The sequence below is a fragment of the Nicotiana tomentosiformis genome, chromosome 5 (assembly GCF_000390325.3).
Source record: "Nicotiana tomentosiformis chromosome 5, ASM39032v3, whole genome shotgun sequence".
Classification (NCBI taxonomy): Eukaryota; Viridiplantae; Streptophyta; class Magnoliopsida; order Solanales; family Solanaceae; genus Nicotiana; species Nicotiana tomentosiformis.
In genome coordinates this window covers 22,887,173-22,907,167 of record NC_090816.1, presented here as the reverse complement: position 1 = coordinate 22,907,167, position 19,995 = coordinate 22,887,173, and the positions used below count along the sequence as shown (strand labels likewise).

The 19,995-nt window shown below is 33.9% G+C and overlaps 1 protein-coding gene and 1 non-coding gene across 2 annotated transcripts; both read left to right on the top strand.

The window, feature by feature from the left end:
• Positions 1 to 13,882: 13,882 nt before the first annotated feature.
• LOC104101063 (transcription factor MYB15-like) lies at positions 13,883 to 15,623 on the top strand. The gene is made up of 3 exons (XM_009608471.4): positions 13,883 to 14,188; positions 14,388 to 14,517; positions 14,940 to 15,623. The coding sequence occupies exons 1-3, from the start codon at positions 14,056 to 14,058 to the stop codon at positions 15,385 to 15,387; spliced, it is 711 nt and encodes a 236-aa protein (XP_009606766.1). The 5' UTR covers positions 13,883 to 14,055; the 3' UTR covers positions 15,388 to 15,623.
• Positions 15,624 to 17,665: 2,042 nt separating this feature from the next.
• On the top strand, positions 17,666 to 17,738 carry TRNAR-CCG (transfer RNA arginine (anticodon CCG)). The gene has a single exon. It is a non-coding gene; the product is annotated as a tRNA-Arg (tRNA).
• Positions 17,739 to 19,995: the final 2,257 nt, after the last annotated feature.

Genomic DNA, 19,995 nt, shown 5'->3' with positions numbered 1-19,995 from the left:
TCTCTTGTTTACCATCATATTGACTCCCTCCATAACATTGACCATCCTCGGATTTTGTACTTATTGAAGTTGCGCCTTTGCCAATTGGTTCATGGTGGTTGTCTACTAGGCTATGGCTTGACCATGGCCATGTAAATCTTTATGAAGAAGAATCACATTTGGATCACCTTGTGGAACATTGTCTCTAGATTTCCACGCCGATGAAGTATCCTCCATCTCATCCAAAATATCACACGCCTCCGCATAGGGCGTAGTCATGAAGTTCCCACCGAAAAGTTGGTTCACTACACATTAGTTGGTGGTATTGATCCCCCGATAGAAAGTTTGTTGAATCATGTTCTCTATCATATCATTGTTGGGGCACTCTTTCACCATTGTTCTATACCTTTCCCATATCTCGTGCGGTGGTTCATTGGGCTCTTGCTTGAATGCTAATATTTCATCCCGAAGAATAGCCATGTGCCCGGGAGAGAAGTACTTTGAAATTAATTTCTCCGCTAGTTCATCCCAATTATGAATGGAATGATTTGGCAAACGTTCCAACCAATCTAAAGCTTTTCCCCGTAGAGAGAAGGGAAAAAGTCTTAGCCTCAAAGCATCCTCAGAGACATTTGTTTGTTTGCTCCCCCAACACGTATCTACGAACCCCTTCAAATGTTTATATGCATTTTGACCCGGTGCACCGATGAAGAACCTTCGTTGCTCGAGCAAAGTTAGCATTACGTTAGTTATTTGGAAGTTACCTGCCCTAATACAGGGAGGGACTATAGCAATTGCATACCCTTCATTCAGCAACACCCAGTGTGGAGTCGCTCGTGGTGGAGGTGGGGATGGAGCGGGTATATTGTCTTGAGGCGGTCGACCTCGTCTATTGGCCTGAGGTTCAAGAGGGACCCCATCCATTTGATCATCCTCAACATACACATCCCCACAACTATGTTTCCGAGATCATTGTTTGCCATGATTGCACAAATAACACTCACACGTTAGTAACAAGGAAGTAAGAGAAGATATCCCAAATACACACCTAACTATATAGATAACACCATTTTTTAGCTCCCCAGCAACGGCGCCAAAAATTTATCTCGTCCAATTTCACTCCTCACTTTGAGGTTATGAAAACGGTCGATGCAATAGTAATACCCAACAAGATTCGAGGTCGAATTCCACAAGGAGCTATATGAATGGGTGTTAATAGTATATATCTTAGCGCGTGAGTTTGTATATCTAAATTTTCACTTCCACAATATTTGGTTTTGCTTAAAAATCTAAACTAAACTACGATTGTGATTCAAAGAATGAAACTAGAAAATTATTTTTGCTGTTTTCCAAATGATATAAAAGGCCTAGGGCTATGACCTTTACCTAGGTGTTTTCCTAATGAGTTGTAAACTTTAAAGTTTATTTTATTGGTCAGGGTGTATTATAGCTATTAACATTCAAGTACCCACTAAATACCTCTCGGTCAGAGAGTGAGTTTTTTTCAATTTGGCTTTCTCAAGTCCAAATGGGTATTGAACAAAATAGTTAATAAGAATCTCAAGTCGGGTTTTACTATCTCTAGGTTCAACCCTTTAATTGGGCTTATCAATCTCTCGATTGACCTAATTTCTTGCTAGCTAAGTTTTCCTAGACTATATCTCTCTTTCTCAAGTAGAGACTAAGTCAAATAGTGAAGAATTAATGTTTGCAACCATTAATTCTTCAAATAAAATCAAAAACAAGGCTAGATAATAAACACCTAACCATAAACAAGCAATAAATCAAACACCCATTAAGTTTACATACTAGGTTGAGTCACAACCATGCTTAAACTAGAAGAATCAGGAGAAGAAATGATAATTAAACCCATATTGATAATTAAAATGATGAAATCAATATTCAAAAAGCTCAAAATAGCAAAAACTACTAAAAAGAGTAAAAGAAAATGTCTACTGTAGCAGCTGATGTCAAAAATTGATCTAAAAGAGTGAAACTCTTCTATTTATACAAAACTGGAATTTCGGACAAAAATGCACTTTCGGAGGTTCTGCGGCCGCACAATTCCATGTGCGGTCCGCACTTTGCTTCAGCTTGAAAAGGTTGGAAATCTGCGGGTTCATAATAAGGCAGTGTGGCCACACTGCCCTCTTTCTGCGGTTTGCACAATAATGTATGCGATCACACTTTGTTCTTTTGTGGTCCGAACATGGAATTGTGCGGCCACGTAGCTCTTCTGGTGCGGTCCGCACTTTTGTTGGACTGGAGGTGCAAGTTCTATGAATTTTTTCTCTGACCCAGCTTCTGTGGCCGCACAATTCGTGTGCGGTCTGCATCTTACAACATTCTCTGATGGAATTACTTCACGGCCTACGGCCGCAGATGATATTCCGCGGTCCGCACTTTGAGATTTTGTGCCTATTTTTGTCCTTGAGTTTAGATTAATCCTTCTTAAGTTGGATTTCATTTCTGGAGATCATCTTCCAATATTCCTGCAATTAAGTACATTTTATCAGTTTTCAGGAACACAATTAAGCGCTTTTGGACTAAAACGAAAGCTAAAAGGCGCTAATAAATAGTCAAAATTCCCACTTATTAATATCCTATGAAAACATAATCAGCGGTTTTCTGTCCTATCTTTACCCTTTTGGGTTTAGAAACTTGCACTTTTGCCAAACACCCCCACACTTTAAAATAATTCAAGTTGGGCTTCCTTCCTTTCCATCTTTCATATGGAATGGATTGCGTTTTGCTATGGGGTATTCGATTTAATATTCGGTTAGCCGTAAGAATGGCTCCCCCCACAAGTTCTGTGGAAAACCAGTACTTATCAACAAAGCGTTCATCATCTCCTTTAATGAACGATTCTTTCTTTCCGCAATCCCATTGGATTGGGGCATGTAAGGGGCCAATGTTTGATGAATAATTCAATATTCTAAACATATTTCTTCAAAGGGAGATTCATATTCACCACCCCTATCACTTCTTATCATTTTGATTTTCTTGTTAAGTTGCGTTTCAACTTTATTTTTGTATTGCTTGAATGCATCTATTGCTTCATATTTACTATTAAGTAAGTAAACATAGCAATATCTAGTATTATCGTTAATAAAAGTTATGAAATACTTCTTTCCACCGCGAGATGGTATTGACTTCATGTCACAAATATCTGTGTGAATTAAGTCTATAGGATTTGAATTCCTTTCAACTTACTTATAAGGATGTTTAACATACTTAGATTCCACACATATTTGACATTTTGATTTGTCGCATTCAAATTTAGGCAATACTTCCAAATTAATCATTTTTCGCAAGGTTTTATAATTGACACATCCCAAACGTATATGCCACTCAAGTAAGTAAGAACAAGCTAGAATTTTATTATTCTCAACGACCATTACATTCAGTTTGAAAAGGCCCTCAGTGAGGTAACCTTATCCTACAAATATTTTATTCTTATTTATTACAACCTTATCAGATACAAATACGCACTTAAACCCGTTCTTGATGAGAGTGCAGTATAGACTAAGTTCTTCCTAAGTTCAGGAACATGAAGGATGTTGTTCAGAGTCACCACATTGCCAGAAGTCATTTTTAGAAATATCTTGCCACATCCTTCAATCTTGGCCATTGCAGAATTTTTGATAGAAAGCATCTCTTCGGGTCCAATGGGAGTATATGTAGCAAACGCTTCTCTAACAGCACAAACATGGCGAGTGACTCCAGAATCAATCCACCATTCCTTAAGATTTTCCACCAGGTTGCATTCATAAAGCATAGCACACAAGTTATCAATATCCTCATGCTTTTCAACCATGTTTGCTTGACCCTTCTTCTTGTCTTTCTTTAGAGCACGAAAATCTGCAGATTTGTGTCCAGCTTTCCCGTAGTTATAGCAATTTCCTTTGAACCGCTTCTTTCTTGGGTTGCTTTTTGGTCCATAAGGCTTCTTCCTCTTTTTATTATTTTGTGGAGCATCCTCAACAATATTTGCTCCCATTATTGTTGAGTTTCAATGACCCTTCTTTTCAGCAGCTTTGTTGTCCTTTTCGATCCTCAACCGAACAATGAGATCTTTGAGCGACATCTCCTTGCGTTTGTGCTTCAAGTAATTTTTGAAGTCCTTCCACAAAGGAGGCATCTTCTCAATCATTGCTGCAACTCGTAATGCTTCATTGATGACAAGACCTTCAATGAAAATTATATTAGTAATAATAATATAATTAATACTTTCAACAAAAGTATTAATTCGACTTATACCTTCAACAAGGAGATCGTAAATAATCACTTGCAATTCCTAGACTTGGGTAACAATGACTTGCTATATACCATTTTGTAGTCCAAAACTTTTGCGGCAATAAATTTATTCAACCTGACATCGTCAATTTTGTATTTATTTTCAAGTGCAATCCACAGTTCTTTTGACATCTCCATATTACTGTAGACGTTATACAGATCGTCCTCCAATCCGCTAAGAATATAGTTCTTGCACAAAAAATCAAATTGCTTCCACGCCTCAGTCATGAGAAAGCGTTCATTTTCTAAAGTTTCGTCGGGTAGAACATGAACATCTTCCATAATGAACTTCTGTAGACTTAAAGTCGTCAAGTAGAAGAATATCTTCTGCTTCCACCGCTTGAAATCAATCCCGAAAAGTTTTTTGAGCTTTTCTGCCGGTGCTGGTGCTAATGCCGGTGTTGTTTGTCCTGTCGATGCATTGGAAGTCACCATAGGAACATGCTGGTTTCTGTTCTCAGTCGTCATTTCTGTAAAAGAATCACACAAATAAATGTTTAATATACGGTGAAGTTTTTATATCTTCAAACCGAATACACTAGAGTAGAAAATCACGTAGATTTTAATAAGTAGAAAATCACTAAGATTTTAATCTCCAAATAATAGATAATAAAACAAAACAGAATATACGTTAAGATAAAAAAAATGGAGTAGAAAACTACAAAGGCTTTAATCTCCAAATTGGGAGTAGAAAACCACACAAGTTTTAGTCTCTAGAACAGTATATACAAAACAAATACAGAATATAATTAAGTTCCTTAAGCTTGTTAGTATAATGTATTTGCAAAGTAATTCTGAAAATAAAATAACGTAAAAACAGAAATGTAGACGAAACAAAATTTAATTTGAGCCCACTGAATTCACAGTATTTTCTTAAGGAACTTAATCCCCTCCTAGTACCCGAGGTTGTGGATTATTTTCTCTCAGGATAGAATGGATTACACACTGGTGTAGCGGTACTTCAAACCCCAGTGTTTTAGCGAATACAATGATCAATAGCAAATCACACTTATTGTTGCTTTCTTTGTAGTTAAAACAATGCAGAAGAAAGAAGAAGATTTCAGAATTTCGTACGAAAAATCTGAGGGAATGGTTTGCTATTTATCGCCAACATGTTGGTTTTAAACGAAGAGGTGCAACTCTTCAGAATGGCTGTTATGACTGTTCGCGTAAAACTGGCCATTACGTAAATGGCTATTTACGCAAAATAAAACGGGAAAATCAAACGCGGAAGAAAATTAATTTACCGTTACAAAATGGCTAATTTAGATTACAATAATATTACGTTAATCTTAATATTAACAAATAAATTTAGTTCAAAAATTTAATCAATCAATCATTTGAGTGAAGCCGAAGCCGAGCGAGCGACGATGACGATGCGAGACTTGCCTTCTTCTTAACTATTTAAGAGCTAGAAGAAGAACAATTATATATATACCCATCAAAACTCTTTTTCTCCTCCAATATGGGACAATGTCCCTTTGTCAAAGAATGAAATTCAAATATTTTATTTTTCTCTCCATTTCCCATTCACTTTTTATTTTAAATTTTTAACAAGCTTACACCCAACAAGTGATTCACATCTATAATTTAATTTGAACACATCATTAATGGACGAAAAATATTTGTGAGAATTGAGAATTAGCTTCCTATTACCTCAACTGTAGTAGTTAGGTATAATTTAGACTTTAGTTCAGTGATCCAAATTTCATCTCAAATACATTTTGCATTTAATCTTGTTTATGTTAATCGGGATCACATTGACATGTGAATCTTTATTTGCAGCAAATAAGAAAAAAATGCATAAATGTCCCCTAACCTATAGTCGAATTTTTAATTACACATTTTATTTTTGCTGGGGTGCTATTACCCCTGAACCTTTTAAAAATGAAATAGACACACCCTAAAAACTGAACAACCAAATTTTTGATGGGGAGTATTATGCACGCACTGCCAGCTAATATTTTTTTTCTTTTTTCTTTTCCTTATTATATTCCAATTTCATGTACATGGACGCCGACGAATGTGAAATTATTTTCTGATTTTAGAGTCGGAGAATGTGAATTAGTAAATGGTAATCGTAGTCCGAGCCAGAGCAGTACCGTTGAGTCGTCGTCGACGATAATGGTGGAGAACTCGTCGCCGACGGTGATGTTGGACTCATCGTCGTTGGATCTCAGCATTGGTGGATCCGATAGCTTACTTATTAACGGTGTGGGTAGGTTTTTGTTCTAGAACCATCTGTTTCACGGTTCTCCGGTCGTCGGCCGGAGGAATCGATAGAGGTGTGACACGGTGAAACATATGTACTATTTGGAAGCTCTGCAACGAGCGGGAGTGATTTCTTTATATAAAAAAAGTTTCCGGAAAATGGTGGAGTTTATTGTCGATGTTGGTGAAGGTGGCTCCGGCGAGTCGAGTTCGTCGTCGGTGAAAAAGGAAAAAGGGACTGGATATTTTTGTAAAAAAAAGAATAAAAAAAACTATTAGTCTAAGTTATAGTGATAGCTAATTATGCCTAAAATAATGATATCATTTTCAATTAAAAGTTGCCACTTGTATAAACTAATCAGTTTTAAACTTAAATTTTACCTTTCACATGCTTTCAAGAGAGATAACACACTTTCCTTGCCACGTCATCATTTAAAGGTGTGTTTATTTCATTTTAAAAGGTTCATGAGGTAATAGGATCCCGCAAAAATAAAGTATGTAATTGAAAATATGGTTATAGGTCGGGGTTACTGATACATTTTTCCTAGCAAATAATGTATAGAGTTCTATTATTTCTAATAAGTGGTCAAGTTGGAAATCTCTTGAACTGAAAATCGCAGCTATTACAGTAAATTCTAGCCACAGCTAACACATTCTTCCTTTTATTTTCACTTTACCCAGCAGCAAATTTAATACTTAGACGTAGTGAGTTCTGAATTTAAAAAATATATATTTAACTCTATCAATAGTTATATTTTGCATATATGCATAGAGTTCGACTCCGAAGCACTGAGTTCTGTCAAACACACATTTAACATCTTGAGAATGCACCAATCACCATTCATTTAAGATAATTTCCAGATGAAATCCACTTCAGATCCCCAAGAAGCACAGAAATTACAACTTCAAAACTTTCAAACATATGATATATATATACATAAAAAAAAAGTTAATCTTATATAATTTTTCGACAAAGATAAACACCTTCCAACCCCTAGTTCGGTCCCTGATTGTACAAATCCGATGTACTAATTATATACTATTGACTAAAGAGACTGGAGACTATTATATGCATGTACCAACTCAAAATTCACTTAATGAATGTTATACCTTTTCATCCACACACTACCTTACATACTTTCATCTAAGTATGATAACTATAAAAAAAATTAATTAAAAGAAAAAGTTATATTGATAATTATCACTTAGATCATCATGTTGGAACAAATGGCACTTAGATTTTAATATAAGATTAATACACATCTTATACAATGTCAAAGAGTATAGTGAAATTGCACTTTCATCTCCTTAAATAGTGATACAATAAGTAGTATTAAGTATTCATCGTGTACTTCTCAACCGCTCATGACCTAAATTGGGGGTTCATATTGTCTTCAAGAAAAAGAAAAAAAATATCATTCTAGATGACTATAGATGTATTGATTATATGAAAAAGAAATAACTGCACTTTGTATCTTTCTTATAAAAAAAAAATAGGATGAGTTATCCGTTATTTGTTCAGGTGGAAGGTAGTAGATATCTAATGGAATTGGTTGAATTGTGTGCAGACTCGGATACCACAATTATTAAAAATAAAAATAGGAGGAGATAAAAAGTGACAGAAATTCAAATCTATTGCATCTCCTAGAAATCTCTGCCATATTTGCTTCTCAAATCCCATAATAGTAATTGAAGCATAAATACTAAAGTTTGAATATTATTAGCAATTTGAAAATAAGTAGGAATTTTTTTTGTTAAAATAAGATGCAAGTATGCCGTATATCTGAAGTACAAGAGTAAATTTCCTTTTTTCCCCCCAATATCTTAGTCTTAGTGATAATTATTACTATCATGCGAAAAAAGGTTTAGAACGAAAAAGGTCAAATATATAAAGCATAAAATAGCCAAAATGACGACTTGAGATTTTTTTTAATTGAATATATATTGTAAGTTGTTATAACTCTTATATCACGGGCACATTTTTGTACTTTGGTGCATGAATGTCAAGATTTTATTCTTAAAAAAAGTGCTCTTATTATCTTGTCTCTACCTTTATAAGATGTGCCAGCAGTGACATCACAAATAAGTATAGTACTAATTTTCAAATGAAATCTCATAAAAGTTTGCTGTCTTTTTATCCAAAAAGTCTTATAGGTAAGCTTACTTTGTTGAACTAAATATAGTGTCGGCAAAAGTTTAGATTTGCACAATCCGGAAAATAGTTATGTGCTTTCTTAGTATAGTCTTGCATAGTGCTCTACATGGGACATTTTAGTACACAATCAAGTCAACAACAATGCATTATAATCCCACAAGTGAAATCTGGAGAGGATAGTGTGTACGCAGACTTTATCCCTACTCTGTGGTAGAGAGGTTGTTTCCGATAGACCCTCGGCTCTCTCCCTCCAAAAACTCCCCACCTTACTCTTGGGGTGACTCGAACTCACAACCTCTTGGTTGGAAGTGGAGGGTGCTTACCACTAGAGCAAACCACTCTTATTGACCTAAACCTCATTTCGATTTACCCTAATTTGGCATACGGAATAAATTATCCTTGGATTATAGTCCTGAAATTATAATACCTAGATTAATTTATCCCACCTGGAAGGAATAAATTTATACCGTCTGTTATTCAATCTGTATTACTATAATAAATAATAAAAAACAGTAAACTTTCTGAAATGAAAACATAAACAGAAAGTTAGTTGCAACAGAATGTCAAAATAATGTCTGAAAATAATTTCGGAATAAATCGAGCCCGCTGAATGCACAGTGTGTCCTTAAGAAAATTATTCACCTCAAGTACCCAAGGTACTGGAATATTATCCTCCCAGGATAGAACTATTTTTACTCACTAGTGTATTGGTACCAAAAATTATGATGAATTTCGAACCACTCCATGGTTGTAATTCAAAACATATTTATAGACTTTCTGGCACTATTCTTGAAAAGGTTTGCAACCTTTCAGAAACAGCCATGGCTGTAGTGGGAATATTTCTGTTTGAAATATTGTGGAAAAACAGATTTAAAATAATTAGGGAAAGAAAACAGATCGAACCGGGTCACGAGTCCTGGTTTACTCTGGGTTGAATTTTTGTTATTTAATTAATTATAATTAATTGAAGCCAAAGTCGAGCGATGATGACGACGTGAGGCTTATTTTCTTTCCAACCCATTTTAACACCAAGAGAAGTGCTTTCTCAATATAAACACATTCATTTTTTTTCCACCACCAATGAGGGACACTTTGCTCTTTCTAAAGCAAAAGGGAGCTCACTTTCCCTCCACTTTCTTCCTTCCATTTCCCATTCACCAATCTTTAATCCCAACACCGTCAACCAAATATAGTATAAATTTAGTACGATATTTTATCCCACCTTATCCCATCCCGCGTACCAAACGATCCTTTAATGTTAGGATTCTACTACAGTCAAACCTCTATATAATAACTTTGTTTGTTTCGGATATTTGTTGACTGCTATTTGGCCATTAATATAAGCGTTATTATAGGATAACTGTTATAGAAAAGTCAGATTGTACTTTATTTTTTATTTTTTTATAACGACAATGTAGAGATTAGTTTTTGTGCATGATGACTATTTCATTGAGCATCAATTATCTCATATCAAAGACAAGTTCCAACAAACTTTGCTTAGTGATGTTCAAACAGATGTTAAGAAATCACCCAACTATTTTTAATACGCCTCTGCTGAAATTTAAATCATGTTTTTTAATTTCATGATTTTTGTCCAACTTCTTTGGCCGCTAGGCGACACCATTGTATGCACAACTATAGTATTACTGGGGAAAACACTTCATAAAATTACAAATAAATTATTTTTCCTTTTCTACGCATCATATAAAATAAATTCTAGCTATCCTATAAGTTTTCTCTCTCGTTCGACCTATTCTCTAATTTGAGAGCAAATTTTATATATCCCTTATTTCTCCATTAAGCAAATTTATGTTAATGACAATGTTAAAATTAAGCACTTATGACAACGTTAAATTAAGCGCGTCGGAAGTTCTTTTTTATACCACCATATGATAAATTAAAAGGATCAATATCACCCCCTAAAATTTAGATATTTTTCAAAAATATTACTCTTTAATTTAGAAATAATTGGGTATGTTTTGCGGCCTTCACTCACCCTAGTTCCTAGACGAACCTTTTCCCCCTATCCCTACAAGCCATTGACTAAAGAAGAACCTCTAAATTAACAGAAAGGTACACTTTTGGTGAAAATAATTACATTATTTTATTAAGTGTTTAGTGAAAATCAATATGGAAAATTTAAGAAACTAATCCATTATTGTTTACTGACTTGATAGTACTGATTAACAAGGTCCATTTTCTTCCGGTCAATTAGTTTGATTAGCTATAAGCAGCCGCTAAGACACCTTGTATCAGGTAAATATTTATTCTGTTTATACCAAATCAATATATATAACTTAGTAATTAAAAATTAAAGTAAGAATCTATATCTTAAACGACACACATATACACACACACACACATATATATATATATATATATATTAGTTATTTATCACGAAGACCCTTAATGAAATGTTGTTTGCCTTTTTATCCTTTAAAATTATTTTTAAATTGGACAAAATTTTTAATAAAATTTCTAATATTTTAAAACTTTAGAACCAATTAAAAGTTTACCTTATAAGAATCATTTCTTTATTTAAACTATGTAACATAGCTATCATACTAATTTGTGAACTTTAAAAGGGTAGCATTCTCGTCCATGTCCTTGAAGTATTTATTATTTTCTTATAAGGTTTTCTACATCAGCCTTTTGTCATTGTATTTAGGGAAAATTTCACATAAGAACAACTGAGCTCCCTGCTTTTCAATTTTATAACCTATATTTTAATTTACAACCAACTAGCCCAAAAATAATAGGCTAAGATTCAACATCCAACTCCAATAGGTTCTAGAAATTATTATTTAATTTTTAAAAAAGATTACTCAACCTTTTAAGTTAATTTTCGAACCAGTAACTGTGACTTAAATATTAGTTCAATAAAACAAATCCATTTGGATGGTGAAAATTAAATTTTTAACAAGGTTAAATATGTGGGTTTAAATTTCGAATTTGATTTTGTGAGAAATTTGGAGTGAGTGTTATTTAGACTTGTTAAAAATAGTATAAGGAGGTTGTATATAAAATTTGAAGTCATTTAATGGAGATTTGTACTAGTTTTAAACAAGAATTACAACTGAAAACCGTGGAAGAAGTTCGTCTACAGACGCTTGTATAAATGTGTATAATAGTGTATAAGATGTATTTATACACTCATATACACTATTACACAATATTATATAAAAAACTGAATTCGTCTTCTTCCTTGCGTCTTTTCTAAAATTTAATTCAAATCTTGCTCAAATCTTTTCCAAATCACTTTAAATTTAAATTTTGAACTCCTTTTGATATTTTTAATCAATTGGAATAACACCCAATCCAAACAACTAAAAAACTCAAAAAATCCTATTTTCGAAAGCAAAGCTTTGAATGGCCTTCAATGGTGAACTTCTACTCTTTAATTTTCTTACATTGCAACCAGGTGACATAGGGTAAGAAGCAGCAATGGCGGACGGCCCCTTGAAGCATATGTAGAAGATGTGAGAAGAAGAGAGAGTGAAAGCAATGGTTGTGAGAACACATATTTAACTCCATAACTTTTAGAAGCAATGGTTATAATAACACAAATTTTGAATTTGCTAGTGCTTTCAAAATATGTACAATACATGCTAGGTTGGGTAAAACTTAAAAATATGGGCCATTTTTTGTTATGGCGTAAGGTTATGTGTATTTTCTTGTAATTCTTTGTTGTATATTGTATTTACTCACGTAAGAACAATTTTATCACTCTGTTTTCCTTTCATACGACACTATCGCTAATCATTTTCAGCCAGATCAGCAAAGCTTTATTTTTGAAAAATCGAGAGAGAAACTTCAATTTCCTTAAGATATTGAAAAAACAATAGTAGATAAATAGATAACGGATTGATACTTTTCTTTTACTCAAAAGTTTATTTTTCTTTTTACCATATTATACCGTCGAGGAAGAAACTTCAATCGAATTCTTAGCTATAAAGCATAATTATTTTTACAAAGTATACGATTTTATTGTATTTATAGGAATTTATATTTTTTTTTATAACTCAAATACATTTTTTATTAAAATATTATTCTTTGAGACGGGATAAACGTGCCATGCGCGTATCCTAATGTAAATAGACTGACATCAATACACATATGTATATATATATATATAATACACATATGTTCGTATGTATAATAGACTGACATCAATTGAAAATAATATAACGTAAACATTAGTTTGGGACAAGAATTTAAGCCTTAGAGTCACACATACCGACACACTTTTTAAAAAAGTACTTTTAGTGAATTTGTGTTTGAAAAATTAATTCAAAAAATACTTTTAATTAGTATTTGACCAAACTTTTAAAAAGTACAATTTTAAGTATATTTTTCTCAAATATACTTTTCCAAAAAGTATTTTTGGAGAGAAACTGCTTCTGGTTCTACTCAGAAGTACTTTTTTCTTCTAAAAGCTTGACCAAACACTTTAACTTTAGAAGAAAACACCTTTCGGCCAAAATGTCTCTGTGTGACCTATAGGTCACGGGTTCGAGCTGTGGAATCAGCCACTGATACTTACATCATCAGGGTAGGCTGCCTACGTCACACCCCCTAGGGGTGCGACACTTCCCTAAACCCTGCGTGAATGCGGAATACTTTGTGCACCGAACTATCTTTTTTTTCGGCCAAAAAGGAAGCTTACCCAAACATGACAAACCAACATACAAACCGAGCAACAATGACATAAGCTGGGTGCTTGCATAAGATCCCATGTACGCCACTGGCTGTGAAGTGGGTGCTCGAAAAAACAAGTAATAGCTTTTTAGATTTCATGTGATCATATAAAATCTAGCAAAACTTTAATTAAAACATAAAGGCATAAAGGCAAGAAAGAAAGAACACTTGAGTGACATCCATATTGGACACTTTAAACAGGCGGCAGAGTGAGAAAATTCGTGACCTGTGGGCCGAAGGCGCACGTAAATTTTGACCCTTAAAACATAACACTGAAAAAAAGGTGTACTGAAAATGGAGACCTTTGCAGCCCAAAGAAGCAACCAAGAAATGGTCCATATTATATCATGTGAGAAAATGTATTTAGCTCTTTACATAAAATTACTATACTATACTATCATTTCTCACCATGTAATAATTAGTTTGAGAGAAAAATCCAATGTCAAATCTCTCAGTGATAAACGGTCCCAAAATAAATATAAGAAGAATTGCTTGAGACAGAGAGAGAGACACCACTTACGCTGTTGAAAATTTAAAGGAAATTAATGCACTGAATTTATTGGACCATCTTTTCCACGTTTTTATGTTTTTATATGTACTAACTAATAGTTGGCTTTTTTGTCACCCCCTTTTCATTTAGCCTTATTCTCCTCAACATAATATTTGTATTATTATCTAGAGAGAGAGAGAGATAAGGGTGAAGGAAATAAGCCAAAATGGTAAGGGCTCCTTGCTGTGAGAGGATGGGATTAAAGAAGGGGCCATGGACTGCAGAAGAAGATCAAATTTTGATATCTTTCATTCAAAGATATGGACATGAAAATTGGAGGGCGCTTCCTAGACAAGCTGGTGAGTTAATTTGAATGCAAAAAAAAATGTTTTTTTTCCAACTTGGCTTCTTGTGGTTCTTTTTTTCTTTAGATATATACTATTGATTTTCTTCTCATAGTATGCATACATAGTTCAAAGAATTAGTTATTTCGTGTTAGTTTTGATCTATAACTCTCTCTCTCTACCTCCTTTTTTTTTTTTTAATTTTTTTTTTAAGGTTTATTAAGGTGTGGAAAGAGTTGCAGACTAAGGTGGATAAATTACTTAAGGCCAGACATTAAAAGAGGAAACTTTAGTGAGGAAGAAGAAGAAACCATCATTAAGCTGCATCAAGTTCTTGGAAACAGGTACAATATTTTCAGATTCTAAAATATCAAACCAATTCAACAGCACACTTCTTTTGAACTCTTTCACTTAGCTTGGGAGTTAGGTCTTCTTCTTTTTTTATTTTTTATTTTTTTTATGTAGTTTCTTTTTAGTTTCTTGGCCATGCATGAAACTACATATATATATGAGGGTGTAGGAAGTTTTAACGTCCTCCATTTTTTCAGGTTACGTACTGACCCCATCTTTTATGAACAATTATCAGTTGTTATATTGTAAGAAACCTGATATAGAGTAGTATATAAAAATTCTTTCACAGCCAGTGTGTAGAAGTTAAACCCTTGAATTATATTAGCACAAAATGTGCTTGCACTCATGTTATATATCTGTTTAACATGGGTGCGTCTAAACAATGAAGGATTCTTTCGTTTCTTTTTTTCTTCAGATGGTCAGCAATCGCATCAAGGCTACCTGGACGAACAGATAATGAAATAAAGAATTTTTGGCACACTCACTTGAAGAAAAGGTCAGAACACAATTATCTACTACCATCTACTACAACTACAAAGAGAAGCTCTCATGATATGATGATGATACCTAAAAGGACAACAAATGTTTCACAAAAAATCAACCACCATATAATTTCTTCAAATTATCAAGCTTCTCAAAATATTGTTACCTATCATCCAACTTGTCATGTTGAAGATCTACAAGAGAATAACTCATCAAGTTATTCTGATACTAAATCAAACAAGGAGGAGAGCATGCAATCCATTAATGGTCAAAATATAGGTTGCGAATCTGCAAATGGACATGGCGACACTAGTTTCAGCAATGATATGGTTTTTTGGTATAATATCTTCATGAGTGCAGGAACAACATCTGAGAGTTAGAGTTGATCGAATCCAGGATGTAAGTTCAGAACAAGTGTGATCTTATATTATATGTATACGTTTTAAATTTTTTTTTTTGCATTATGTATACATAGTTCGGGCGAAACCATAAATGGGGTTGAGTTGAACTCACGGAACTCGCTCTAGATCCACCACTTACTAGAATTGGATTTCCACGATGCATTGTTTATAGTTATCATCTAGTAATTGAGATTCTTGGCATTTTTCAAGCCCAATTTACAGTAGAAAGCTCACTTAATTATGAAATTAACGAGTGAAATAAAACAGTAAGGATTACATATCTATTAGAGCTTTCTTGATAATATTTCCTTGTTATTGAATACTCCCTCCGGTCCATTTTAATTTATTTATTAGTCTTTTTTTTGTGATTCATAATATTTGATTTTTTCAGATATTAAGATAGAATTAACTTCTTTTTTTTTAAAGTTGCCCTTGGAGTAAAGAGCCTAGGAATATATATTTATTATATTTTTAATGAACAAATTAAGGTTGATATGGTCAATTTTATTGTTAATTAATACTAAAAGGTGGATACCTTAATATGCGTAAAAAATCCAAAAAAATCATATTAAAGTGGATCGAAAGGAGTAATTCTTTCTGAATAAATTGGTATTATATCGTGTGCAGGTTTTTTTGGTATTCTAGCAGTGTGCTAAGCATAGTTGAAATTTGTGAGTTTATGTACTGAAACTTCTCACACTTTTGATGAGATGTGAAGTCATTCCATTCCTGTAATATTTAAGAAATACCGAGTTTATATTTGATTTATCACAAGGTTGGTGTTTGAATAATATATCGTTTAACTATTTAGATATGCAATTAAGTCTTGGATTTTATAAAATTGAAGAAAAAACATTATATTACAATTAAGGTGCATTTGGCATAAAGGAAAAAGTCGTTCATGAAAATTAAATTTTTTAAATAAATATTGTTTAAGTGTTTGGTTGGGTATAAAAACATGTGAAATATGATATAGTACAAGGCCTACAATAGGGTACTATAAGGATCATGTCTAAGTAATCTTTTTTAGTATCAAAGATTAAAAAATAATGTTTATATTAATTGAAGCGAGTGAAATCGAATATATAGACGGAGCCAGTGTTTAACTAAAATCAAGGGGTTCGGTCTTTATGTTCTTACAATTAAATTTATTTGCACTTTGAAATTATGGGTAAGAATATAAACTTTTATTAAATTTCAGTGAGTTTTCATATACATATTCAAATTTGGGTAAAAATGATAGATTCAGCTGATCACTCCATAAAACTAGGGGTGCTCGTCGGTCGGTACGGTACGCTATTTTTGGTATTCGGTTTCTTAAAATGCAATAGCAATACTCTACCTAATTAAATTCGGTATGGTTTGGTTTTTCTCCTTTCAGTTTTGGTTTCGGTTTATTCGGTTTGTTAACTTCGGTTTGAATACTAACTAGTGCATAGATAGAGTCATAGACCGCAATATTTTAAATTAAAATACTTAAAAGTACAAAACTAAAAATATTTATTGACAAAAAAATTGTCCAAAACTAGCAAATATCAACCAGAGAGAGAAAACTGTATATAAAAGAATAAATTTGATCATTAGAAATGTCAAGTTACTTGCTTAGAGTTAATTGATGAACTTAGAGAATAAAGGAAAGTAAAATTTTATATTTTTATATTTATGTTATAATTAATAATATGTGTATTGTGTAATATAATATATATTTTGGTACGGTATCGGTATTTCGATATTTTATTTTAAAATATCATATACCATACCTAATACCAATAGTTTTTAAAACTTAAACCAAATACCATACCGAATACCAAATATCGAATACCAAATACCAAAATATTCGATTTCGGTACGGTAACTCGGTATTTACCAAATTATGCACAACCCTACATAAAACCCGGGCCAAGTGCATTAGTAGTCACTTTTAAGTATGTTATTTAAAATATATTCATAATTCACAATGTATTTAAAGAGTAGCCAATTCACTCAAACTTCAGGACTAAGTATCCTGAATCTTTGAGCTGCTTAGTGGGAAACTGCTAATTTAAAATTCAGAATATAAGATTTGAATCAGGACGTTTGAGCGAATTGACTACTTTTTAAATACATTGTGAATTATGAATATATTTTAAATAATATGGTTAAAAGTGGCTAGCGGATGTCATTTCCCCCGTAAACCCATATTGCACCGTTTGTTCAATTGGATAATTTGAAACACCACTGTTTTAATTGATGATAATAAAGTGTACTGGTCAAACAAGTTCGCGTGGCCTAATGGATAAGGCGCTCGCCTCCGGAGCGGGAGATTGTGGGTTCGAGTCCCACCGTGAACGAGTTTATTCAACTTTTAAATCCCTGTAGATTTTTCTTTTAAGTATTCTAAAAATAAATTTTTATTTTTATTTGTCACTTTTCGCATATCAAGAAAAAAATAATTTATTTTTTCTGTTTTACCCTTAACATTAATTATTCGTTCCAAATTATTTTCAAAATTCATTAACACTATACAACAATTAATATGTGTATCATGGTAAATTATACACTTTATTTATTATTTCTCAAGGGGCGTAAAAAGTTCAAAATGGGCAATAAAAGATGAAACGGAAGGAGTATGTTGTTATCTTCGAGCTTTATAGCCCCTTCTTTACTTATCCCGTTTGCTTCAGCAACCAAACAAAGAGTTCATAATCTATTAATCGGTTATGTCTCATTATGAAATGAAATCTGGGCTTCGAGGTGTCTGCAAATTCATTGGATTTAAAATATTGTAAATTATAAGATAGAAATTTTTGTATATTCAAGCCGTTAATGTGTACTTGTATTTGAATCGCTTTTATTTATTGCATGTGTCGTTGTTGTCACACTTGAAGACTTACTGTTGTGGCAACTCCAAATAATGATTATCTTTTTATTTTTGGCTTTCTCATACGGTATTTTTGTGTACGGGTAAAATCGGGGCAATGTCTATCCCGATTCTCCGACGAGAGAACGAAGGGGGAGAACGGGCCAGCGAGATTGTAATCGAGGTCAAAGACCCTTCGTATCTAGACCCAGGAAGAGTAAACGATATATCCGACATCGGACATGGTAAAGCGACACGCCCCGGACCGAGTATAAGTTCTAGACCTCGGGAGACACGGTGAACGGTTATGCATGACGGATAGAGGGCCGTGATATTCGCCCTCAACCGGATATCACGACGCGAATCTCGCTCGATATCGATTATGGATCAACAATTATCAGGAAAAGAAGATTTTTACCTTTTTTAGACTTATACTAGGACTGAAACTCTCCTACTATATAAAGAAAATTTTTTTCTTTAGTCTGACACATTGTAACACGCAATTCAAAGCAATAAAGGTTTACTTTTGTCTTCTAGCTACTATTAAAGGCATTACTCACTTGTGCTATTCTTTATTTGTGATTGGGCTTGAACCGAGGGTCCAATCGAGGACGAGTTCACTATTCAATCTAAGATAAGTCTTGGTCTTAACATTGCAATTGGTTTGATCGTTTTCATCTTTAATTCATTTATCTGTCATTCTTGATTATTCGTGTTGAATTAAACCATGTATCCTTAAACCCCGTACAAATTTAATTGTTACCCAATTTTGGGGTAAATAGATTGGCGCCCATCGAACTAAGGATAATAGTGGTGATTTGATACGAATCTCCATAACATACCCTATTTTACGCATGTTCTTTGAAATCTTAATTCCAGGCCAGCCTAAAAATGTCAAACTCTCAGTCGGCTCGCTTGAACGTTGACCCTAAATCAGGCCATCACAACAAAAATAATAATGTGGTGCCCAGTGATGATGTGCTTCCAGCCGATCCCAACGGTATCCCAGCCACCGACCCGGTCGATGCTAACTCGCAGGTGGCCATCAATATTAATTTGCCAACTGATCCTGAAACTAGTGTTCGCGGGAGACCCCGACCAACAGCTCGAGAAACGCCCGAAGGTGAAGGTGATGGGGAGAGCCTACAACTGATTTTCGAAATGTTGCAGGCTCAACAAGCGACAATAGCACAGCTGCATAATCAAAGCTACGCCCCCATCAGGGTCGAGCCCGAACAATCCCGAAAAAGCACTCGAAGAGACGGACAAATTACCGAGAGACAGGGTAAAACCGAGCCTGTGGTAAATTTCGAGGTAATGAAGATGCTCGAAGCATTGACAAAACAGGTGGAGTCATGCGAGAAAAATATTAAGGCTAATGACAAGAAAGTAAAAACATACTGTCACGATCCCAAATTCCCTCCGAAGGATGTTGTGATGGTACCTAGTCTCTACGACAAGGTAAGCCTAACAAATAGCAACCACTGAACAGATATATAAATACAAGATACTGAAAGCGACTAAATAATGGATAAAACCGCCTGTAAATGGAATCTCACAATTTCACACCCCAAAACTGGTGGAACTGAGTCATAAGTTCTACAGAGTACAACAAGAGTAACTACTACATCACTATCTGAAAGTAAGTACAACAATATATGAGGATAAAGGAATGTGAGTCTAAGGCCTGCGGACGCTGAGCAAGCATACCTTTAAGTCTCCGATAAAATAGCTAACATGAATCTCTA

Excerpts from the sequence above, each read along its gene's own strand:
- LOC104101063 (XM_009608471.4), top strand. The coding sequence starts at position 14,056 with ATGGTAAGGGCTCCTTGCTGTGAGAGGATGGGATTAAAGAAGGGGCCA. Across the intron at positions 14,189-14,387 it reads GGCGCTTCCTAGACAAGCTG|GTTTATTAAGGTGTGGAAAG; the intron begins GTGAGTTAATTT and ends TTTTTTTTTAAG. Across the intron at positions 14,518-14,939 it reads CATCAAGTTCTTGGAAACAG|ATGGTCAGCAATCGCATCAA; the intron begins GTACAATATTTT and ends TTTTTTCTTCAG.